Consider the following 24,431-nt stretch of genomic DNA (forward strand, 5'->3'; position numbering starts at 1 on the left):
GCTAAGTGTGTTATGAGCAAGGTTGGCTTTGGCAAATTGCGTATTTCTTGTAGGTGCCAGAGGAAAACCTTTTTAGTAGTATTAAGTAGGATTTTTTTGTTGTAGTAATAAGTTGACTAAAAGGACAGACAATTATATTGTGCATAAAATTAGATGCATTAGGATAGAGTCATATGCTCTTATTTTAAGTTAAATAATAAGTACATAGGCGGCACGGTGGTCTGGCGGTTAGCACTGTCGCCTCACAGCAAGAGGGTTGCCGGTTCGATCCCGGGTGTGGGAGCCCTTCTGTGCGGAGTTTGCATGTTCTCCCCGTGTCAGCGTGGGTTCTCTTCAGGCACTCCGGCTTCCTCCCACAGTCCAAAGACATGCAGATTGGGGACTAGGTTAATTGATAACTCTAAATTGACCAAATCAGACTGCAGTGTTCACAGCTCCACCTTTTAGTACCAGATCTGTGTGCTAGGTACCCCAACAGAGGGGTGACCAAACATGGGGACGCTAAGGAACGGTTCTGTTGGTACCATCCACAACTTTTCATAGTGGAAATGGAAATAAAGCGTACCAAACTGAACTGAACTGAACTGCTCAGTAGAAATAGTTGTGGCAGGAGAACAGAGATATTATACAGTGCAGTGGTTGTACAGTACTTTAGTTGTACTAGAGATATTAATAACAGAGGAAGTAGAGATAGAAGAAGTACAGATGGTAGCAGGAGAGGAGGTAGTGGTATTAATAGCACTTGTGGCATTAACAGAAGCAGTAGCAGAAGTACTGATAGCGGTTGTACTACCGGTAGGAGTAGCAGAGGGAGTCATAGTATTGAAGGTAGTAGCAGCGCAGGCACTAGAAGCAGTTGTAGTAGTTGTAATACCAGTAAAGGGTGCTAGCTGACATGGAGCTGTATTTGTATTTATTTTCTTTAGAGAAAGTTACTGCAGTAAACTGTGTCAATTCTTATGTATTTGGGATCATCTGTCGGTGGTTGTCACAGAGAAAACAAGGTAGTGCTGACGGCAGGAGCGTCTGCAGTAATCATGTTAAGTGTACAGTAGGAAGGTAACTGAAGTCGTTTCCAGCTGCTGCACAGTTATCCAGGTCGAGTCAAAGGCTGCGCTGACACTGGATCCCTGCAGACACCTAATATCTGTGAGAGGAAACACTGCTGTACTGTACCGTCACTCATCACTGTCTGAAGAGTCTGCACCAACACTCTCTCCACAAACTCACACAACTGACCAGACATGTACAAAATGTACATCATGATTATCACTAACAATCATTCACTGCACTGAAATGTCTTGTAATTTCCAGTAAATAGAGGAGCTGAGCAGGAGCAGTAAAATAAGAGCTGAAGAGACAGAGAGGAAGAAGAAGAGTCCTCTGAGAGGTGCATCTTTGTTTTTTGTGTCCTGTACTGACCTCTACTATTAATACTATCACTTACATCTACTGCTCCTGCGTACAACTGCTGGTACTGATGATGCAGCCACTAACATTACTACAACGTCCTCTATTGCCACGACTATAATAGCTACTTTTACTGGTTTTGAGGGTTCAGACAAGGTGCTTTCGGTGCGTCAAGTACTTGAATTTGGCACTCAGAATTTAACAAATCCTCATACAGCAGTTTGTTAAATATCCTACAAATTAGCACCCCACAGATGATACACACATGCATACTTAACGTAAATTTACATAGGTTAGGTTTAGGCAAGTAAAGATACGTAGGTTAAGGTCAGGAAAGTAAAGATACGTAGGTTAGGAAAGTAAAAATACGTCGGTTAGGTGTAGGCAAGTAAAGATTCGTAGGTTAGGGGTTAGGAAAGTAAAGATGTGTAGGTTAGGAAAGTAGAGATGTGTAGGTTAGGAAAGTAAAAATACGTCGGTTAGGTGTAGGCAAGTAAAGATGCGTAGGTTAGATGTAGGCAAGTAAAGATTCGTAGGTTAGGGGTTAGGAAAGTAAAGATGTGTAGGTTAGGAAAGTAGAGATGTGTAGGTTAGGAAAGTAAAAATACATCGGTTAGGTGTAGGAAAGTAAAGATATGTAGGTTAGGGTCAGGAAAGTAAAGATATGTAGGTTAGGGTCAGGAAAGTAAAGTTACGCAGGTTAGGAAAGTAAAAATACGTCGGTTAGGTTTAGGAAAATAAAGTTACGTAGGTTAGGAAAGTAAAGATACGTAGGTTAGGTTTAGGAAAATAAAGTTACATAGGTAAGGGTTAGGAAAATAAAGTTACGTAGTTTATGGTTAGGAAAGTAAAGATACGTAGGTTATGGTTAGGAAAAGAAACATGGTGACAATGTACCTGCCCCCTAACACCGACCTCTTCTTAACTCCTGCCAACACATTGGTCAAGTGATCTCAGCCTTTTAAGACAATTAGGGAACAATTTGGCAGCAACTGAGAAACGGACGTACAGACAGCAGCTGTAGCAGCTCAAGTTTGGCCAGCGCTAACCCCCTGTGCCAGGTGTCACAGCAGGTAGGTGGCTAGCAGCAGCTATACTGTGTAAGGGCAGCAACAGAAAGTTTACGATCTGGCGGGGTGTCGGGGCTGTCCGGTCCCTCTGAGCTGGGGCTTGCGCTGGCTGGATTTAGGTTGCTGCGGCCGCTGACTGGGGGTTCGTCTGCAGAGCTACTGCCCGCTCTCCTCCCAGCAAGGTGCTCTGTAGCGGCAGGGAGCAAGGTGAGGGACACAACTGGTCTAGGATGCTTCCTTGGTAGGACGGGTCTTTCCAAGTCCTACAGAGGCAAGGCAAGACTCCTTCCCAGCATTCTGTAAACACACATCGAACCAGGCTCACGAGTGCCTATAGGTGAGCATCAATGAAGAAGCCCACAGCAAATTGTGCGCAAAGAATTGTTGGTTCCTCATGCCGGCTGATGCATCCTTAAGGAATTCTCTGAGAAGGACTCCGTCTTCAAAAGAAGTTGAAGGATCCTTGACATTGGAACAGTCCCTTGGTGGGATATGATGACGTAGCCTCCTTGAAATTCAGCCACTCAAGGATCCTTTCTTGACTTTGAGGAACACCAACTGTAATTCGAGGCTCTAGCTAACGTAAGCTACATAAACATGAACTTGAAGCTGCAGCTGTGAGCCTTTAGCTCCGGTTAGCCGAACACTAAACTATTAGCAACATTTTCTCTCCATCTCTGAGACATGTTCACTGATCTGACACGAGTTTTGTTTCGTTGATTGTCAGTTTTTTAGACTCTCTTTTTGATAAGTCCGTCTTCCTGTTTTGTGTTGCTTCACAGTGTCGGCAGTTGTTGCCAATGCTGGACAACTTTCTCTGTTGGATTCTCCGCCATTGAATCAGACTTTCAGCACCTGAAAGTTCCGCCAGTTTATCGGTCTGAATGGGGATTCACGGATTTAGTCTTGCACATGGATCACATGGCGATCTTGAATTGAGTCATTTCTCAGGGGCTGTGTCCACTAAGTTTCAGATGTCTCTTTCCCATTTGTAAGTCTATGGGGAAAAGTCTTTTTGGGCCTAGCGGCATCACGTGACAGATTCAGGAGTTGTAATTCCACTGTTTATCTTGAACATCTAATATCTTGAACACATTCCCAGTGTTTCGGGGTGAAAAGTGACTCAGCTGAAGGCTAAATAAAGAATTTGGGTTAAAGAGCTGCAGTACGAGCTCTGATTCCTCGGTTAATGGAGGTGGCTGCAGAGAGTGCTTTATCTGGGCCTGGGATTTGGACGGCATTAGTATAATCTTTCCTTCTGTGACCAACAGGTCTGCTCATCATCATCATCTATCCAATACATCCCTGCTTCATCCTACAGATGACAATAAATAATGTCGCATCTGGGTCGCAGCTCGCTTCGGATATCTGTCAGTGAAGAGTCGCAGCGTCAGTGTGGAGGAATAACACGTTTTACTGACTCACATTTTGATTTAAAGGTTTTCCTGCAGAGGAGAGGAGGCGCAAACTTTTTCTTTTTTAAGTCAGGTGGATCATTTGATCGTAATTAATCTTCCTCTCTTATTTATATTTGTGATACATTTATATTTCTGTCTTTAGCTGTTGATTTGTAGCTCTTATTCCAACATTATCACCTCTCTCGTCCAGATCAAACCAACACAACACTCTAAAAACAAACCACTTATTGACTCTCAGTTAGAAATATGTAAATCTAAATAAAGGTGCAGATTAACACCCTCCGCCCTCGATCAATCAAATCTGCCCAGACCTCCTAATGCTCCGCTCCGTGGCCCAGTTCAGCGTCAATCTCTTAAAGCTCCCCTCATAACCCCCTCCCACAACCACAGCGCAGCGTGGTGAATAATTGACGAGCTCCCCCCTCCTCCCCTCCGCTCTCCTCTCTGTGTCTCTTTCCATCACTCTGTCTCTTTGTGGCGTCGCTCGTCGTCGGGTTCTCCGGGCCGTAACAACCTGCCCTCCCTCGCCTCCGTCATGTCCAGTTTCCACCTGCCGCCGGCTGCACGTTGACGACCGTCAGCAGGCTCAAAGAGACGGGGAGACACGGGAGCAGCTGCTGGTAAGTTCATCTTTATTACTCTGCAGAAGAAAAGAATCCAGACTACAGCAAGGAGAGGAAAAATAAAACTTTTATTTAGTTTATTGATGGTTTAAAACACAGGCCTCACACTCAATAGGAAGTATGATTTTATGACCTGCACCCTGATGAAGAGGAGGCTGTGATGCTGCAGCCTGTTTGCATTTAAAACCATCAGTATGCCCGACTGGTCAACAGGCTTCTTCTCCTTTGGAAAAGTCATGGAAAATCCTCCGTGGATAACCGTCCACATAATGTAACATGACTACAAATTTATTTTCTGTAGCTGTTGACGTGACGTAGCTCTAATATGTGTCAGTGTTGGATGTTTGCTTTACCATCATGGACGTTTGATCATTTTTTCCCCTCTACTTTCATCTGAAAAATGACGGGCAGAGACAAATATATTATGAGACCTTAAAAAGTTATGGAAAAGTTTTGAAATGAAAGTTAGTGGGACCTGGGAGCCCTGGTTTCACTGCAGTTGAGATACAGCCATGTTAATGTTTGTGTGTCACTACCAAAAATGTTTTGTGCTGGTCAGGAGGTGCTTTAAAACAAGGTATTTTTCTCGGTAAGTTAATAAAGGTGTCCTGAGTATTAATAAACAAACACCAGTAAGGACAAACAGCCAACCCCACCCACCTGTCAACCCAGGAACAAACAGAGAGCCAGACCAGTCAATGGAAATCTAATAGAGAAGAAAGAAAATAAATAAAAAAGAATTAAAAAAAAAAAAAAAAAAATGTGTATACAAATAAAATAAAATAAATTAATAAATAATTTATAAAAAAAATATGTAAACAAACATTTAAAAATAAAATAAAAATAAATTTATAAATGTTAAAAAATGTATGTGCATAAAAATGTAAAAATAAGATAAAAAAATATGTTTCAAAAAACTAAAGATTAAATAAATAAATGTGTATAAAAATAAATTTATAAGTTTATGTATGTATATAAAAATGTAAAAAGCTAAAAAAAATGTTTAAAAAAATTAAAAATTAAATTAATTAATTAATTAATACATAAATAAATAAATGTGTATAAAAATAAAATAATAAATAATTTATAAAAATATATATATATGCAAAAATTAAGAAATAAAATAAAAATAAATGATAAAAAATGTATGTATATAAAAATGTAAAAAGCTAAAAAAAAATGTTTAAAAAATTAAAAATTAAATTAATTAATTAATTAATACATAAATAAATAAATGTGTATAAAAATAAAATAATAAATAATTTATAAAAAAAAATATATATGCAAAAATTAAGAAATAAAATAAAAATAAATGATAAAAAATGTATGTATATAAAAATGTAAAAAGCTAAAAAAAAAAAAATGTTTAAAAAAATTAAAAATTAAATTAATTAATTAATTAATACATAAATAAATAAATGTGTATAAAAATAAAATAATAAATAATTTATAAAAAAAATATATATATGCAAAAATTAAGAAATAAAATAAAAATAAATGATAAAAAATGTATGTATATAAAAATGTAAAAAGATAAAAAAAAATATGTTTCAAAAAATTAAATTCATGAATTAATACATAAATAAATAAATGTATATAAAAATAAAATAAATTAATAAATTATTTATAAAACATATATGTAAGCAAACATTTTGAAATAAAATAAGAATAAATTTATAAATGATAAAAAAAAATGTATGTATATAAAAATGTAAAAATAAGATAAAAAAAATATATGTTTCAAAAAATGTAATTAATTAATTAATAAATAAAAGAATATATGTGTATAAAAATACAAAAATTAAAAAGGGAAAATGATGACAAATTAATTCACTTGTGTGACATCAGTAGGGGAGTAAAGTGAGTTTTATTACAATTTTTCAGCTTCTATATTTGCCACAAAAGTTAAAAATGGTAGCATGCAGTTGTAAACAGTACATGACATCATTGGTCAGGAAGTACTTTGCTGAAAAAATATTTTAAAAGGAGGTACATTTCTAAAAAAAAGCTTTAGAACCACTGTCCCAGAGGAGCTTCATGTTCCTTAAAGTTAATTCAGCACCTTTTTTTGTATCTTGAATCACGTTATGAAACCTTTATTCCACATGGAAAGTTCCCTTCTTCTACTTTCTGGTGTGGCATCAGTACGCTGCCGTAATGTGACCTCAGCAACAACAACAAGTTTAAAGCCTGCGTCCCGCACCAGTCAGTTAGAACTGAAGAAGCTTCTTGGATAAGAGGTCTTTAAGGAACTCAAGCAAGTCCAGTTGTCTACGATACAGCACATATGAATGTAGTCGCTGACATGGAGCGTCTAATCTGACCTGCAGCACTCTCACTCAATACTGGACCAACTTTAAAAAAGGTGTTCCCGTTCGTCACTTAGACACAAAAACATTTTAAAACAAGGTCCAGGTTGAAAGATACCGAGCTGACCCTTGAAATCAGAACTTGTATTTATCACTTGTGGTCATTCAAGTCATTTGCACTGATCATCAAACTCCTCTCTGGTTGTTTTCAGGAGCTTCAGAGCCATGAAGGACTTCCTGTTCCTCCTCCTGGTGGTGACGGAGGCGTCCTCCAGGTCTCACAGCAGCTGGTGTGACCTGGGCTGCGACTGTCGAGGAGATCTGAGGTTCACCATCTGCTCCCGGGCGCTCATCCCCCAGCTGCCCGCCAGAGTGCCCCCCAACACCGAGCTCCTGGACCTCTCCGACAACCACATCTCCGTCATCCCCGAACGCTCCCTCAGCAAAAACCGCAAGATCCGAGTCCTCCTGCTGCAGAACAACAACATCAGCGTGGTGGAGGACGGCGGCTTCTCTCAGCTGGAGTTCCTGCAGAAGCTTGACCTGAGCTGGAACCAGATCTCCACCCTGACTGAAGGGTTCTCCATCGGCCTGGCGTTCCTGCGGGAGCTGCAGCTCGCCCACAACCGCCTGACGAGCCTGGACAGCCGCAGCTTCCTGCACCTGGACGGCCTCCAGAGGTTAAACCTGACCAGCAACAGCATCCACACCATCCAGATCAGGTCGTTCTCCTCCATGAGCAGCCTGCGGCAGCTCCACCTGGAGGGCAACCAGCTGACGTCCCTGCGGAGCGGCATCTTCTCCATGCTGCGCTCCCTGGAGGTCCTCAACCTGGGCGGGAACCAGATCAGCGAGACGGAGCCGGGCGTCTTCAAGCCGCTCGTCAGCATGACGCTACTCAACTTAGCCAACAACCACATGTCCACGGTGCAGTTCAAGACATTCCTGAGCATCCACACCTACAGCACCCACATCCTGCTGGAGGACAACCCGTGGAACTGCGATTGCGACCTGCAGAGAGTCTTCAGGAAGCTGCGGAGCATCCAGAGGCTCTTCCTGGACGACTACTACAACCTCACCTGCAAGGAGCCCGCCGTCCTCGAGGACTACAGGCTGATGGACGTGGACACGGAGCTGTGCCTCGCCGAGACGGTCACCGTGCTCATCATCACCGCCACCGTGGTGATAACGGTGCTGGCGGCCATGCTGATGGGCGAGAGGAAGAGGAAGAAGAAGAAGAGGGGGAAGCACTGGACGCAGCAGGGGGAGCTGTCGGATGAGTCGGACTACTGAAACACAACTTCTGAACCATGTCGCTATTTTATTTTATTTTTTTAACTCTTTATTTTCCAGCAAAGAAAGACGATTAAAATAAAACATTCTGACTTTCAGGCTTCACTGTCGTCGTCGTCACTTAAATCCCTCAGGAACATCTGCGCGCCTGCAGAGATTTGAGACTCTGTGGTTCATTTTGTCGGATTTCCCATCTGCTTCGCACCGAACGAGCCTGAAAAAGCTTTTAAACCGACACTGTGGAGGGAATTACTCTAAAACATCTGCTTCATTCAATAAAAAAAACTCTACTTTCCTTGAAATGCAGTAAATTTAACCAGTATATTAATGAAAAATGTTTATTTTCTCATCTTAAATGTTCAGATATATTTATGTGAATGAATACTGTTCCCTTTTTAAAGCTTGGAAAACATTAAATTGAATGTTGAAACATTTTTGTGACTGAAACTTTGTGTTTAAAATGAACATTTGCCCACACAGGACTTCACATCATCTGCTTCAGGGTCACATAGAAGTCTGCAGCGCCCTCTGCAGGTAAACTGATTCATTGCTATCAAATTTATGACGTCTAAAATGATAAAAGCTTTATTTAAATTATATTTATTATTCTTATAGTTGCTGTAATATCCTCATCTGTGCTGCTCAGTGGTGAGTTTAATGTTTTATTTTATATTTAAATGTGCTTTTTAACACTGATAGTTATGCAGAGTTATTTTAAACTTAATCACTGTAATGTTTTTATGTTTTCATTGTGATGAATGGAAGTTTCCCCTTTAATAGACACACTGGAGACCTTTAGGCGGAGCCGCTCTGATGCAGCAAAGTCACAGGATTCAGCACGGAGGGGACAGGAAGTTGGCAAAATAAAAGCATGATGTATGTCGAGGGAAAACAAAGAATATTAACGCACACAAGGAGTTTGCACAAACAATACCTGGACAATAAACATACAAAATAAAGGTGAAATAGTCATTTGTTATTTTTATTTTATTCATTATTTAAGCTATCAAATGCATTCAATTACACGGTTCCTTAAAAAGTCTTAAAAGACAGAATTTATTAATCCAAAAATAAGGCCTTAATTGGTATTTAAATGTCTTAAGTCAGTCTTTCAAGAATCTTAAAAATGCTATGACACAGGAGGTAGGATTTTAGGGTTTTTTCTCTGTTGACATTGGATTGTAAAATTTCAAAATAAATCTGTTTGGTTTTTTAATAATATACTGCATTTTTTCTCCACCGTTTTTGGTTATTGTAAAATTAGTCTTAAATGTTTCCGAGTGGCATTTAAAGAGTCTTAAAAAGTTTTAAGGGACTGTTCTTTACTTATCGGAGGAGGGGGTGGCTGGGCTGTGACTTCTTCCTTTTTCTTCTTCTTTATTTTTGGTGTAATTTTGGTTTTCAGTCAGGAAAAAACACAACCAAATCTGAATCAAATCAAAAGCACTTTATTTTCTATTGAAAATTTTGTCATAAATGTTTACATGAATTAACCAGCATGCGCGAAAAGAGTGACAAAACAAGGCTTTTTTCTTCAACTTTAAAACATCTATGGATAAATTTAAAAAATCTAACATCGGTTGGTTGATTGTTTGGTCGTTATGCTCTTGTCAGACCAAGTTCTCATTGGTCAGACAATCGCTGGTGTTACATTAATAAGGCTGTGTGTCCACCAAAGCCTTTCTTTACCCAGCACTACGGCAATTACGTTAATCTATGGATTACCTGTGCAGATTTGAACCCTATCAACCAATCAGTTGGTCGAAGAGTCGGTAGAATTAAAGTTGGAACTCCGATGTAAAGAACAGAAAATTATAAGTAACAGTAAGATTATGGAAAAGAAGCATGTAAATTTAAAGTAATAGAATTTTTTTTTTTTTTTTTAAAGTACATTATGCTACAATGTTAAACACTAGTAGAATAAGAATATGTTCACTGTGCTGAGTCTAATGCTGTGTCTCAAATCGTGTACTTCTGTACTTACACATAATATTTTGAGTGCATAAGTGCGTTCACACTGAGAAGTATGGAAAAATGCAGTGCACTATGAGTACCCGGATGGTCAAAACGTTGAGTGTGGAACTGTGGACACTTCTCGCACTCAGTGGTTGCCATCTTGGCTACGTAGCGGAAAGGGAGGGACCACTTTTCAAATGTGAAAATTCACGTTATTTGCACTAAGCACCACTACACTGTTGTCAGGTATAAGCCGTATGTTTATTGGGTTAATTTAGCAGTCTGTAATGATTTGGTAACGCGAATGCTAATGCTAGTTTGCTGACTAGCTAATTTGCGGTCATCATTTCCGGTGAGTGCACAACGGCTGTGTTTGGTTTGAGACAACACTACCCTGTTGAAATTTGCGCACTGCGCCAATGAGTACATAGTGCACATGGTATACTACATGAAGTGTACTGACAGAAGGATGTGATTTGAGACACACCACAAGTGTTTAACCCTTTGAAACCTGTAGTGGAATCACGTCTCTTGTGCTGCTTTCAGATGCCCTTTGCAAGTATTTAAACCTTTGAACTTGTATTGGTGCGATTTCTTACAAAAACATGGGAAAAAAGGCAACGAGCAACTTGGTAAGAAAGGTCCTACACATTGCCAAAAAAAAAAAAAAAATCAGAACATTATTTTTAAAAATTAGTGAAAAAAGAAAAGAAAATAGGGAAAAACTATACTGATAATTATTATTATTACTTATTTAAAATCATGGTACATAATTATTATAATCCATCATTCCCTTGTTTATTTATTTATTTTTTAACTTTATTTTCTTTCCTTTTTATTTATTTATTTATTTATTTTACTAATTTTAATGTTTTGGATTTTCTCTTTTTACTAATTTCTTGCAAATCTTTGGGGTAATTTCTTTTGTTGTTCATTACCTTCTTCCCATGAAAGAAATGAAGACAATTTGCTCAGGTTTTAAAGGGTTAAAGAAAAATATGTGCTATATTATGCTGTATAAACTAGTTTACAGTCGACCAACATTGTCTGTGGTTGATTACAGGCCTAATTTAACTACTACAACTAATTTATAGTGTGATGAGTAAAGAACAGTCCTTAAACACATTTCAATGGAATTTAACATAACATGACTTTTATTTTGGAAGCGCTAACCGGAAGCAGTCGCGTCCAAAATGGCGGACTTGACGGTTGTGTGTGGGGACAGGTGGGAGCTCCGGTCTGACGAGCTGCTGTTGTTCTCCATACAAAGAGAGCAAAGCCGGAGAAACACTTCAGATTTACATTAAAATAAAAACACAAACACGTTTCGGTTCATTCAGACATTAAACGTTAAATGAAAATAATGTCCACGAGCCGGTCTGCGTGAAAAATGTCCGACAAAGAAGAGAGAAATTCAAGAGAAACTGCGCAGTCATAGTTTAATGGGAGCGGTGACCTGAGCAGGTAAGAAAATTAAACTGGTTTCTGTGTAAATTTAATGTTTTATTTGACCTTTTTAAATATATTGAAAGACTTAAATTGAAGTTACAGGCAGTTAAATGACAGCAGGTTTAACGTTTGACTCGTTTCCAGCTCGTTTAACCTTTTTATTTTCATGTTTTTTTAAATTGTGACGCCATTTTGGCTCCTTCACGTAATTTTCTTTACTTCAGTGTATTTAATTTGGTTTGTTTGACGGTTGAAATGAGCTGGCTTTGTTTAAGATAGCGACACTTCCGCATAGGACCCTCAGTGACAGTCAGTGACGGTCAGACGGGTGTCAAAGTGGGGTCCGAGGACCTCCCGCGGTCGGTACAGGCTCTCCAGACAGATGTTACTTCATTCATGTTTAGTATTGATCATCAGTGCTTTGATTATCTTTATTAATATCCTGAAGACATGCTCCTGGGGCTCAGACATGAGGTAGATTTGTTGTTTAAACAAATTTAAAAATCCAATTTCACTGCTTCTTTTTTCACCCAGATGACATCACACATTCAATTCAATTGATTTAAAACACTGTACTAAAGGCAGATTTATACTACTGTATTTGCGCTAATTAATTTATATAGTGCAGCAGATTAATTTTAAATGTAGATGTGCTCATTTTAAACCTAGTTTTACTAAACTCTGATACAAGCTAGTCCTACATTAAATTAATCGAGCCTGAATAAATAAAAATAAATGTAAAAAAAATTAATAATAAAAAAAAAAGCCGCACGATATATCGTTGCAGCTGTGATGCGCATTAGTCATGCAATGTCAAGTGAGGCAAATTAACTTATGTGATGCTTGATACAAACTGAAAACCTGCACAGTTCTCATTTTCCATGACTCACACCGGCCAAGCCTTCTGCTTTTAGATGTCACAAGTATATGTGACCTAGTGCGGTGGCGTTTGTCACAGGAAGCGAGACTCACCTGCATGTATGTGTGTGTGTGTGTGTGTGTGTGTGTACAAATGTAACCAGCTGGCAAGTGCTGCAGAAAACATTGAAGTGCATGCTTCTCTGAAATGAAAGTTTTGTTATACGTCCTTTAAGATTTGCGTAACTTGTATTTTTTATTTTATTTTTTAAGCAAACACACAGTAAAAAATGGTGATTTAACTGCTCTGTGATTTCAGAGTTGTGTGATTAAATTTCAGAGAGTGAAAATATTTTTTCTGCTTTTGTTTTCTTTGAAAAAAGAGGCGACAAATATGTCAAACGCTCACCAGAGTCGACCTATTAACCTAGTACAGTGTTATTTTTAATAGGACCTGGTCTGATTTTTTTTCTGCATTTATTTATTTTATATTATTTTATTTTACTGTATTGTTGTATTATTTTATTTTGTTTTTATAATTAATTTTTTATTTTGTTTTATTATTGTATAATTTTATTTCAATTTATTTTATATCATTTTGTTTCATTTTTTATCATGTTATTTTATTTAATTTAATTATCATATTATTTTATTTCATTTTATTTTATTTTATTATTATTTTATTTTTATTACATTTTTTATTGTGTAATTTTATTCTATTTTTTATTTATTTTATTTCAGTTTTTATTTTATTTTATTATTGTGTAATTTTATTTTATTTATTTATTTATTTTATTTTTATTTGCACATACATAAAATATCATAAAATCCTGATTGTTAAGAAAAGAAAAGATATGTCTCGAGACATCAAGAAGCCACATGCTTATACAATAACAATATATAAATAAATAAATAAAAAAGTAAACTGACATAATTCAGAAAAATATATCAAAAGATAACTGATAACAAGAAACACTGAGGAGACAATAATTAGTGATCAGTAATTCAATAAAAACAAGAAATGCATGAAACACAATGTAATGTGGTGCTTTTAAATGTTCTGAGGATGACGTGTACTTTATTACAGAGAGCTTTGTCAATCTAATAAAGTTTTTTGCAGCAAATTAAGTTCTTATATTCAGTTGTGTGTTTTATGAAACAGACAGAGCAGAACACACTCAGCATCATTTGGTTACCGGGCGCCGGCGCCGCTCTCACCCTCATTTCCTTATCTTCCAGATATGGCAGCTGACGACAAGGTTGCCATCCTGACAGACGACGAGGAGGAGCAGAAGAGGAAGTATGTGTTGGCCGAGCCCTTCAACACGCTGTCCATGGAGCAGCCGACGGGTGTTTCCACGCCACCGCCGGCTGCTTCAGACACGCCGCCCGAGCAGCCGGCGGCGTCGCCTCCTGACTCAATAGACTGCTGCGAGAGGATGTGCCTCCGCATCAACAGCCACCTCCTCGTCTCCAAGGTGTTCTACTTCTTCTTCTACGCCGCCTACGGCTCGCTGCACCCTCTGCTGGCCGTGTACTACAAGCAGCTCGGCATGTCGGCCAGCCGCAGCGGGCTGCTCGTCGGCATCCGCTACTTCATCGAGTTCTGCAGCGCCCCCTTCTGGGGGGTGGTGGCGGACCGCTTCAAGAAAGGGAAGATCGTGCTGCTGTTTTCTGTTCTGTGCTGGCTGATGTTCAACTGCGGCATCGGCTTCGTCAAACCAGCGGAGATGAAGTGTGAGGAGAAAGGTGCCGCTCCTCCTACGACGCCGGTGCCGGTGATGACCACACTCATGTACGATCATAACTTCACGCAGGCGAGCAACTCCACCAACCGCACCAGAAGTCGCCGCAGCCTTCTGGATCTCCTCAAGCTTCCTGAGATCCTGGACTCTTATTTCAGCGCGCACCACAGGTACAAGCGAAGCGTAGACGCCAACGCCACTCCTGCTCCTTTTGAGCTGGTTAACACCACCCAGCAGACGCTAATCGCCGCAGTCCCCATACGAAACACCACCCACCACATGCCAAACACAACCGTCTCTGCACCAAACACCACCATCACCACCACAACCTCGCCTGCTCCGACCGAGAAGAAGGAGTACCAGATCACCTACAACAGGGACCAGGTGGAGAGCATCTTCCTGCTCATCCTGCTCGTCATCATCGTGGGCGAATTCTTCAGCGCCCCCGCCGTCACCATCGTGGACACCGTCACCCTGCAGTACCTCGGTAAGGCCCGCGACCGTTACGGCCTGCAGAGGATGTGGGGCTCGCTGGGCTGGGGTCTGGCCATGCTGCTGGTGGGCATCTGGATCGACCACACGCACATCACCGTGGTGATCGACGGCGTGGGCTGCATCGTGCCCGACTTCCGCCTCCACAACTACCAGATCGCCTTCATCGTCTTCGGCGTGCTGATGGGCCTGGCGTTCGTCGTCGCCACTCAGTTTTACTTCGAAAAAGGCGGCGACTACAGGCAGGAGGTTCCAGAGGGGGTGGTGGAGGACCCGTGCACGCCGGGAGCGTTACCCGAGTCCAGCCCGTCGGACCAGAGTTCCGTCGGCTGTGACCCTGCTCAGGAGTTCAGCTACAGCGACCTCCTGAGGCTCCTCTGCAGCGTGCGCTACAGCTCCGTCCTCTTCGTCGCCTGGTTCATGGGCTTCGGCTACGGCTTCGTCTTCAGCTTCCTGTACTGGCACTTGGAGGACCTGAAGGGGACCACCACGCTGTTCGGCGTCTGCTCCGTCCTGAGCCACATCTCGGAGCTCGCCGCCTACTTCACCAGCCACAAGTTCATCGAGCTGGTCGGACACATCAGGTGAGACAGACGCTGACGACCATTATTGTTGATTCATTGATCATTTTTTATGACTTCCTCATCTTTGACGACTTCCAGTAACGCTTGATACTGAATCAAAGTGCACTTTGGACGGTAGATAAGGACGTCTTTTCAGTCTGAGCTGTTTAATCCGTCGTCCACTCTGCAGACAAAGCCGCCATTGATGCTCGGGGGTTTCTGCCGGAGTGAATTCAGGGTCGCACCTCGCAGGCGGCGGGGACATTTGAGAGCGTGGTGTTAGATTTCAGCTGCAGCTCTGTAACCTGCATCAGAAAACACACAATGTGTCCGCTGTCGAAAGGACTCCTGAGTCAACAGGAGGTAGAGTTAAAGGGAGGGGAGTGTTTTCAAAGGGATTTAGACAGAGCTAGGCTAACAGTTTCCCTCTGTTTCCAGTCTTTGTGCTAAGCTAAGCTAACCGGCAGCTTCATGGGTTCATATGTAGCCATGCAGACATGATCTTTGTATTGAACTCTCTGCAAGTCTCAGCATGACAGTTTGTGTTACAGCTGTCTCCATCTTCAGCAGGTTGTTTTCACACTGTGTGTTTTCTTCCTGCCGTCACAAGACGTTACGCTCTGCGACAAACACACTTCCTGCTTTCATGGAAACTGAAGCAGAGCAGACACAAGCTGCAGGTTGTGGTGGCCGTGCGTCTGTTTAAAGCAGGCAGGATGTTAATAAGTCACCACAGGCTGCAGGTGCCACGTGTCGACCCTGATCTAACATGAGATTTTTTTATTCTTCATTGAGAGATCCTCTGCTGCCATTTAACCGTGCAGCATCTGTCCTACCTGTTTGTGTGCTCAGCAAACCGTCACTGGGTGAACAAACACTGCAGTAATCCTGTCTGGCCATGAACACGTGAATGCTTTGAGGGTGTGTCGTGTTTGAAGCGTTTGTTTGTGTTCGTGAGAGCAAAGACGTTCCCCAAACAACAGCTCAGCTCAGGGATGTCTGTAAATGTCACAAAGCCATGAGAGCACACTCACCTGGATTTTAGGAAATCAGAAAGTTAAAGACGTTTTCAAAAGCTCGGTTACCTTAGACGACATTTATTTCAATCATTAATTTATCGTTTTGAGAAATTATGAGGCAAAAACACCATCACTGTCAAATGAATGAGTGGCTCGATAAATAAGAGAATAAGCCATTAAATGCACCATTAATAATATTAAAGAAAATAAATGTAGGCATTCATTGATACAATTTGAAATAACATTGCTATTTCTGTTCTATTTTCATCAATTTTGAAATGTATTTATTTTGCTTTCATTTTTGATATCATGTTTTATTTTAAATTAATTTCTAAACACATTTGTTAATTTTTATTTTTTTGCTTTTAATTTTTAAATGTATTTATTAGTTTTGAATTATTTTAAAATTATTTTGAATATATTTATTCATTTTTACATGAATACATTTTTATTCATTTTAAAATGTTTATTCATTTTAGAACTGATTTATTTTGCAATTATTTTTATTTATTTTTAATATATTTTTAAATGCATTTATATTATTATTATTTATTTTTGCTTTTTCTATTTTTCTTTAAATTCATTTTTGAATATATTTATTCATTTTAAAATTAATCATTTTTTATTTTTAGTCATTTTTAAAATATATTTATTTTCAAATGTATCATTAGTTTATTTTAATTATTTTTAAATGTATTAATTTTGCATTTATTTTTATTTATTTTAAATTCATTTTTAAATATATTTATCCATTTTGAAATTTAGTATGTTTTATTTTTTATTTATTTTTAAATGTATTATTTTTGCATTTATTTTATTTATTTTAAATTTATTCTTAAAATATTCATTTTTACATTAATATCTTTTTATTCATTTAAAAATATATTCATTTTTAATTTATTTTATTTTCAAATGTATTATTTATTTATTTTCATTACTTTTAAATTGTATTTATTTTTGCAACTATTTATTTTTTAATATATTTGTAAATTAATTTATAATTTATTATTTATATCAATGTTAAGATTTTTAACATTAACATTTAACATTAATTATTCATTTTCAAATTAAATATTTTTTATTTTTAGTAATTTTTTTAAATATACATATGAATTTTCATATGTATCATTAGTTTATTTTAGTTAATTTTTAAATGTATTAATTTTGCAATTATTTTTATTTATTTTAAATTCATTTTTAAATATTTTTATTCATTTTAGAATTTATTATTTTCTGAATACATTTTTAAATGTATTTATTTATTTTCTTTCATTTATTCCTAATTATATAAGTATTTTTGATTACAGCTACAGCCCTAATCTGCAATTAACAAACTATATTTTTTAACACTACTTTAAAGAAATAAATATGACTCTACATGAAGACTACAAAGTTTTCTCATTCACACTCTGTCCTCCTCCATCTTTCCCCCTCAGGGTGCTGTACATCGGCCTGGCCTGCAACACAGCTCGCTACCTGTACATCTCCTACCTGAAGAACGCCTGGACCGTCCTGCCCATGGAGGTCCTTCAAGGTAACATGTCTGCGTCTGTAGTGAGGCTGTGGGAGCTAGGACCCAGGGGACAGGGCAGGAAATGTCTGTTTGTCAAACAGGACGCTTATCAGATGGCCTTTTTCCTCCGACAGCTCAGGCTTTTAACTTATCATCACTCATTTGCATGACAGGGTTTCTCCTGGCGCCCCACGTCACCTGAAACGTCCTCTTTGCAGTTTCCATCAAACGCTGGAGTTCTGCTTCGTAACACAAAGTCAAATCTTTAATGTTATTAATATAAATAATGTCTTTGAACGATGCAGGACGTCGTTTAACTGCAGGATGAAGTGTATAGATAGTGCGCTACAGTAAGGAGATGTGTGTGGCTGCTTTGTTTGAGCTGTCCGCCCTGAGAAAACACCGACGCCTCGCAGAATAAACGGTGAAAACGAGTTCAGTACGTATAGCTTTAAGTTTAGTGCCTGTTTGCTTTCACATAGGGAGGTGTTTAACCACAACAGAGGAATTATCATTAATTAAGTTTTACACTGTAAATAAATCCTACTGGATTCTTTAGCCAGAAACAAATACCAACATTTGTGGATTTACATAGTGTAAATAGCAACTGAGAAACAGACTGAGCAGGAGAATTTACACCTGAATGCATCGCTGCTCTCTGGTGGACAAACTGTGTAATGGTGACACTGTGTCTAAAATATCTTTGTGTCATTGGTGAAACTGTCCTGTGGCGACAATAAACCATCTCACAGGAATTTTCATAAAGACTCGGGAATGAAAAAATAATATTAAATGAGTACAAAAGCCCCTGATTATATTGTATTAGTGTAATGATGCTCAAGCAGTGCCTTCATCACAGTCTGAAGGTCTGTGGGGTCTAAAGACAAAGAACAATCAACAATGAGACATTAAACGTGCTTTAAAGGAGCTTTAAACAAAGCGGTGCTTATGCCGTGTTAATAATGACACCACTGTTGAATCATATTTCACTATGTTGTGATCACACTTTCAGTAACCCTGATAAGTAACGTGTGATTTTCACCACTGAGATCTGAGCCAAGACTCTCAGAGACAAATGTGGAGCCTCAGACTCTCAGCTGTTCCCTCAAAGACGTGAAATCTCCGTCAGGGGCAGGTCCGTCCAGAAGTGAAGTTTTAACACGTTCACCAAGAGAGAGGTCGTCGTTTGTGTCAGTGTTCAGACGTTACAGCTGCAGATGTCTCACGCACAGCTTCTCAGATCTGTGTATGACCAGTTTACAGTTAAACAACCAGTTAATACCTGCACTGTGTCTGTTTGGACATCATTTCCACAAGGCTACAGTTATTTATCACATGTATATCCTGAAGCACAGTTATCCTCAAAATATTAGAAATATCAAGACGGGTCTGATTGCAGCCACGATCATTGGTTTACGCAGGACAGGAACGCCCACTCGTGTGATTGGCTGGCAGAATAGTTATTTACTCCTCTTCCTCGGGCTCACACAAGGTGCTTGAAGTCCCGGGAATACCTTGAAAACAGGCCCTTTTGCTGAAAAAGTCCTTGATATTCGAATGAACCACGTAACACTGCCTTTAGCCCCGACTCCACTAGGGATGCATGCGCTTAGCCGTGTAAACGTCCGCCCCCTCGCTTGTCGGCACCACAAATATTAGTCGGTTAAACCAATTAGTGTTTTATTCATGTACAAAGCAGCTTAACTGTCATGCAGCTAGGGTTGAGTTGGTTCTCAGTAATACCAGTTCGGTTCAGTACTCCTGTCATGCAGCTAGGGTTGAGTTGGTTCTCAGTAATACCAGTTCGGTTCAGTACTCCGTCTTGGACCGTTTTTTTTTTTGAGACCGACCGGACAGCATACGTCATTTTACAGCCTGGCCCAAACATACTTGGGTGGAATGTACACGGAGCAGACTCCGTGGAGGTCCGCTCGGACTAAAAGCGGACGTCCGCAGATTTTACGACCGCGCAGACTCCGCTCCACATCGCTGGGATTTTTCACGGGAAACTACAACGCGGAAGTGCGTACAATTTAGTCTCGAAGAAATCAAAGAATGTTCCACTATGGCAACACTTTGGCTTTGAGCCAGACGAAGGAGGCAACCCTTGTTTGCACTGATTGAGTAAGCTGCAAAATTTATTTGTTAGGAATAAAAGAAACGTGTTACTGTCACTCTGTTGTCCTAAGGTCGTTTTTTATTTTAAATGAGTCAACTGCGCCCCCAAGTGGCGAAAATCCGGTATTACCGACTTGACAGTTGACAGTTTTTTTTTTTCTCATACCGACCCAACCCTACATGCAGCCGCCACTAGTGGGAGCTACAGTGCCATCACACAGCAGTCCCCCTGCTAATGCTCCAGTAGACTGGAGTTTTAAAACGGCACGGTGGGAAATAAGAGAGATGTCCNTTTTTATTTTAAATGAGTCAACTGCGCCCCCAAGTGGCGAAAATCCGGTATTACCGACTTGACAGTCCCCCTGCTAATGCTCCAGTAGACTGGAGTTTTAAAACGGCACGGTGGGAAATAAGAGAGATGTCCTCTCTCGCAAAACCAGCGCGGTTTGGCAGCACTTTGATCTAGAAAGTGAAAACAAGGTGACATGTAGGCTGTGTCAGAAAATAAATAACGCATCATACAGATGTCTTTTTAAGTTTTATTTTCATCCTTCAATCCGCCGTAGACACCGTGAAATCTACAAAAATAAAAAACACAAAAACAAATGTCCAGCATTTAGACGTGCCCAACAAGTCTCTCAGATTGATTTTCTTATAATAGACAGGTCCCAAAAAATTAGCACAGCAACAGAAAATATATGAAATGTTCAAACAGGCCACTTAAACAAACATTATAATCCACTCTTAAACCACAGCTGAACGAGTCGACCTCTGTTGGCATTACAAAACGTGACATGGCTGAACTTCATGACTCGGCATTTCACCAGGATGTTCTCCTCTGTCTTCAGCGGGGCACCGATGTTATCACTCTGCCGAAAACTGAAATTGAAACGTAGGTTTCAGTCGGCACTTTCAAAGTTTGAGAGAATGTTTGATTACAGTCGTAAGAGCACCGAAGCTCTGAGGCCCTTCAGCTGTTCTGTTGAGGGTTTAATACATTTGTGCCACCGATGAAAGACATCACATCATTTATTTGTGTTTAATAAGAATATAGTGATGAAATGAATCAGCTGCTTTGAGTGAAGTCCTTGAAACTGAAAAGATAGCACCTAAAAAGTCCTTGAATTTTGTTTTCTGTCATCTGTATGAACCCTACTGTGTTCAGACGTCTCCTCCAGCTGTGACCCACATCTGTCCCTGTGTGTCCCACAGGTGTGACCCACGCCTCAGTTTGGGCAGCCTGTATCTCCTTCCTGAGTGCGGCGGTCCCTCCGGCCTTGAGGACGTCGGCGCAGGGCATCCTGCAGGGCCTCCACCTGGGCCTGGGCCGTGGCTGTGGAGCCATGGTGGGCGGCGTGTTTGTCAACTACTTTGGTACGACGGCGGCGGCACTGAATGTTTTAGTTTGGGTCACAAAACATTTTTAAACTCCTGTTTGCTTCACAGGTGCTGCAGCAACGTTCAGAGGGATCGGCATGGCCTCCCTCGTCATCCTCCTCATCTTCGCCTTCATCCAGTGTGTGACTGGAGAGTCTGAGGGGAAAGGTGGGGAGACTCTCATAAACCTGCCTGTACATGTCGAGCTGAATCTAGACATCTAAGTTTATGTCCCGTCTCTGTAACATCTCCTCTCCCCTCGTCTCCTCCCAGAGGACAAAATGCTGGCGGAGAACATCCCCGTCCCCTCCAGCCCGGTCCCCATCGCCACCATCGACCTGGTGCAGAGCCAAGCCGCCGCCACCGCCGGTAGCCCTGTCCCGGCCCGCCAGGTCGCAGCGCTGCCCGTCAGGAAGACCAAACACCAGGAGGACCAGGAGGACGTGAACAAGCCGGCCTGGGTGCTCTCTGGCGCCCCCTGGGTCACCATCGCCTTCGCTATCGTCCAGATTAAGGAGATGATGAATCTGGCGAAGAGCGGCGCTCCGCCTACAGAGACTCAACCGCTTCAGGTGAGCGAAAGAACAAATATGTTTGATACATACAATTTTTACCACTCGAGAACTGATAGAAATTGACAAAAATATAGCGTTACGACACCAAGACCCTGAGGGACACCACAGAAAAATCCATGCTGTGACTCGGCGGTTAAATGTCGAGCATTTCTGTTCTGGAAACTCCTTACTGTCAGTCCATCTGTGAAAACCAAACATCCTCTGAATGTGCGAGGTCTGTAGTTTGTGTCTGTAAAGTTTCATGTTTCTTTCACTTTCACTAACATGACCTCTCTGACGCTTCCTCCTCTAACCGGCCGCCCACACACACTCACTCTGAAGAAAGGTGAGACGCTTCTACGTGCAAAGGTCGATGGAAAACTACTGTGTGTGTGTTGTTTGTGTGTGTGTGTTTGAGGGGTGGGGTGGGCGTCCTCTGTGTCTTTGTGTGTGTGTCCTGATGCATGCGGTGATAGCAGTGACTCATCTATACCTGTGTGGGGCGTGGGCGTGTACATGCATGCATACGTGTGTTTGCGAACCTCCCCCGCTCTCCCGCCGTGACATCATGTGAAGTGCATGCTTTAATTGCTCCCCTGGTGATGTCTAACCCCCGACCCCACCCTCCCGCCGCCATTTTTGGAGATCATCAGCTGCTGAGAGGTCAGATTAGTGCAGCAGATGAAGAGAGGCATGAAGGGAAGTCTGTTTTTAAAGCTTGTTGTATTAAGATGATTTTAATAGCCAGTGAAAGTATGATGTCAGCTAGCTCTTTACCTCGCTAATTAAATGAACACAAATGTTCCTTGTTGTTGCCAAACCTGGCCGCCCGTCAACCGCCATCACTGTTTGTTCCTCTTGTTGCCAGGTACCTAATGAGAAGGCGTCGGCCGAGTGCAAGGCGGTGGCGACGTCACACAGAAACCAGAGTGATGACGGCACAGAAACACCCACACAACCAGACACCACCCACCCGGCACCAACAGACGCAAACGGGGACAAAGACCAAACGCACCCGCCCTCGCACAGAGGAGAGGAAAACCCAGCGTTCACGGCTGACGACGCACACTGACATTCAGTCAAACACTGTATCTGTGTCGCAAAATGTGCTTGAAATACGACCAGAAAACATCCTGTCATTCCGAAAATAAGCTGCAGCTCATATTTTAAACGGTTTTAAGACTCAGACGCGACTTGTTTTAACAAAAGGGACATTTGGGTTGAATGTTTGGAGGTGCGTTTGCGCCTCAGAGGAGCGTTGTGCACTATATTTACTGCCCTGTGACGGTGGACTTATTTATTGACTTAATTTACGTAGAAATGTGACGAAAATGGGGATTTAATTCAGCAGTTTGATTCTGTAAAACTTAAACAGCATTAAACAGTGACAGCTTCTCTACCAGCACAGGATTAACACATTAAAATGCCTTTTTGTCAAGAGTCTCTGACACAAATTTAGAATTTTTTAAACTGAATTAGTGTTTTTTTATGCACTGAAATACAAAAGTTCCCAATCTTTTGCACCGCAGACCAGCTGACGGTAAATTCATGCACATTTTTAGTCCATGCATGAATATTTTTCACTCCCAGCACACAAAAAATGAAAGAAAGTTGATTAAATTTGTTCCAAACAGAGACAAAAACCTCACTCTATTGGCAGGAGTTATCGCAACACTGCTGGGGAATACTTTGGCCAGCGTGCTCGTGAAACAGATATTTAATTGTATTCTCTTCGGTATTAAAAAGGTCTCACAAAGTCTTGAATGTAGCTCGTTAAATCCTGCAGAAACCTGCTGCTTAATTATTATTCGTCGTCTTTTGCTGAGTTTCCTCGCAGATCTCGTGTGGCCTCATGCGCTGGGAGCCGGTGTAACGTTGACAGGAAAGGGTTCAGATTCTGTCACGTCTGTTAAAAGTGCTGCTGGAGATATATTTTTATAATTTACAGGCGAAGCGGTGATGAAGAAGTGCCTCTTTAAAACATCATTACTGTTCTAACTTATTGTGACTGTTTGTCATGCGAGGATCCCTTTACAGACGGATCTGAGGGTCTTTCTTAAACCCTGATTCCAATATTTTTCTATTGGAGCTGCCAATAGCCGACACACTGTATTTACTGTCTTTGTTTTCCATTTCCATGCCAAACTGTTCCCAGTGTTCTGCGTTAACGTCTCGTCTGGATGGAGAAATCCTCAGAGACAGAATCACATGAAGAAATTCTGTTTGTTTTTTCTGTACATTTAATGATTAAAGGATGTTTTACCCTTTAATACAGCATCAGTGCATCTTAATCTTACTGTTATTAAATGTTATTAAATGTTTATTTCACAGATAACTGTTTGTTTTAGCAGCTTCGTGAGAACCAGGAGCCTTTTTATTTCACCCACTTGTCTGGGATTGCAAAGGTCTCTTTAAGGTCTTCTCATCCACTCCATTTTCAGCCCAATAGCTAGAAGAAAATGTTGCTCTGTACGTTTCCGCAAACCATGAATTCATTAAATGTGTATGTTTCTGAAAACCGGTTGAGATAAAGCGAATCATTGCCGTTTTTAGAGGCTTTAAGGCGTGAAATGCAGTTGTTTTTTACCGAGACGTCGCTGTTTCTCCTGCCAGGATGGTGCCATGTACAGTGGGTTTGTTTGACAGAAACATTGCTGGGTTGCC

At 40.6% G+C, this 24,431-nt stretch overlaps 2 protein-coding genes across 3 annotated transcripts; both read left to right on the plus strand.

Annotated features, from left to right (window-relative positions):
- The first annotated feature begins 3,620 nt into the window (after positions 1 to 3,620).
- Positions 3,621 to 9,281, plus strand: LOC126402320 (leucine-rich repeat-containing protein 15). Its single transcript, XM_050064211.1, is given in 5 exon segments — positions 3,621 to 4,518; positions 7,043 to 8,072; positions 8,074 to 8,657; positions 8,739 to 8,771; positions 8,904 to 9,281. Coding segments are annotated over 2 exon segments (1,149 nt in total). The 5' UTR covers positions 3,621 to 4,518; positions 7,043 to 7,055; the 3' UTR covers positions 8,206 to 8,657; positions 8,739 to 8,771; positions 8,904 to 9,281.
- A 1,999-nt stretch (positions 9,282 to 11,280) lies between these two features.
- mfsd6a (major facilitator superfamily domain containing 6a) lies at positions 11,281 to 24,037 on the plus strand. Of its 2 annotated transcripts, none has more exons than XM_050064202.1 (7): positions 11,281 to 11,543; positions 13,626 to 15,207; positions 17,642 to 17,739; positions 21,049 to 21,210; positions 21,283 to 21,381; positions 21,487 to 21,785; positions 22,636 to 24,037. In XM_050064202.1, the coding sequence occupies exons 2-7, from the start codon at positions 13,628 to 13,630 to the stop codon at positions 22,837 to 22,839; spliced, it is 2,442 nt and encodes an 813-aa protein (XP_049920159.1). In that variant the 5' UTR covers positions 11,281 to 11,543; positions 13,626 to 13,627; the 3' UTR covers positions 22,840 to 24,037. The 2 variants fall into 2 exon arrangements, with proteins under 2 accessions (XP_049920159.1, XP_049920162.1); XM_050064205.1 differs by lacking the exon at positions 22,636 to 24,037 and adding an exon at positions 22,110 to 22,629.
- The last annotated feature ends 394 nt before the right edge of the window (positions 24,038 to 24,431 follow it).

Source organism: Epinephelus moara, chromosome 16 (genome assembly GCF_006386435.1).
Source record: "Epinephelus moara isolate mb chromosome 16, YSFRI_EMoa_1.0, whole genome shotgun sequence".
NCBI classification, from domain to species: Eukaryota; Metazoa; Chordata; class Actinopteri; order Perciformes; family Serranidae; genus Epinephelus; species Epinephelus moara.

Bases quoted from the DNA above. Each gene is read 5' to 3' on its own strand.
- mfsd6a (XM_050064202.1), top strand. From the start codon at position 13,628: ATGGCAGCTGACGACAAGGTTGCCATCCTGACAGACGACGAGGAGGAG. The intron at 15,208-17,641 runs GTGAGACAGACG...TTTCCCCCTCAG, and splicing joins GAGCTGGTCGGACACATCAG to GGTGCTGTACATCGGCCTGG. The intron at 21,382-21,486 runs GTGGGGAGACTC...GTCTCCTCCCAG, and splicing joins TGGAGAGTCTGAGGGGAAAG to AGGACAAAATGCTGGCGGAG.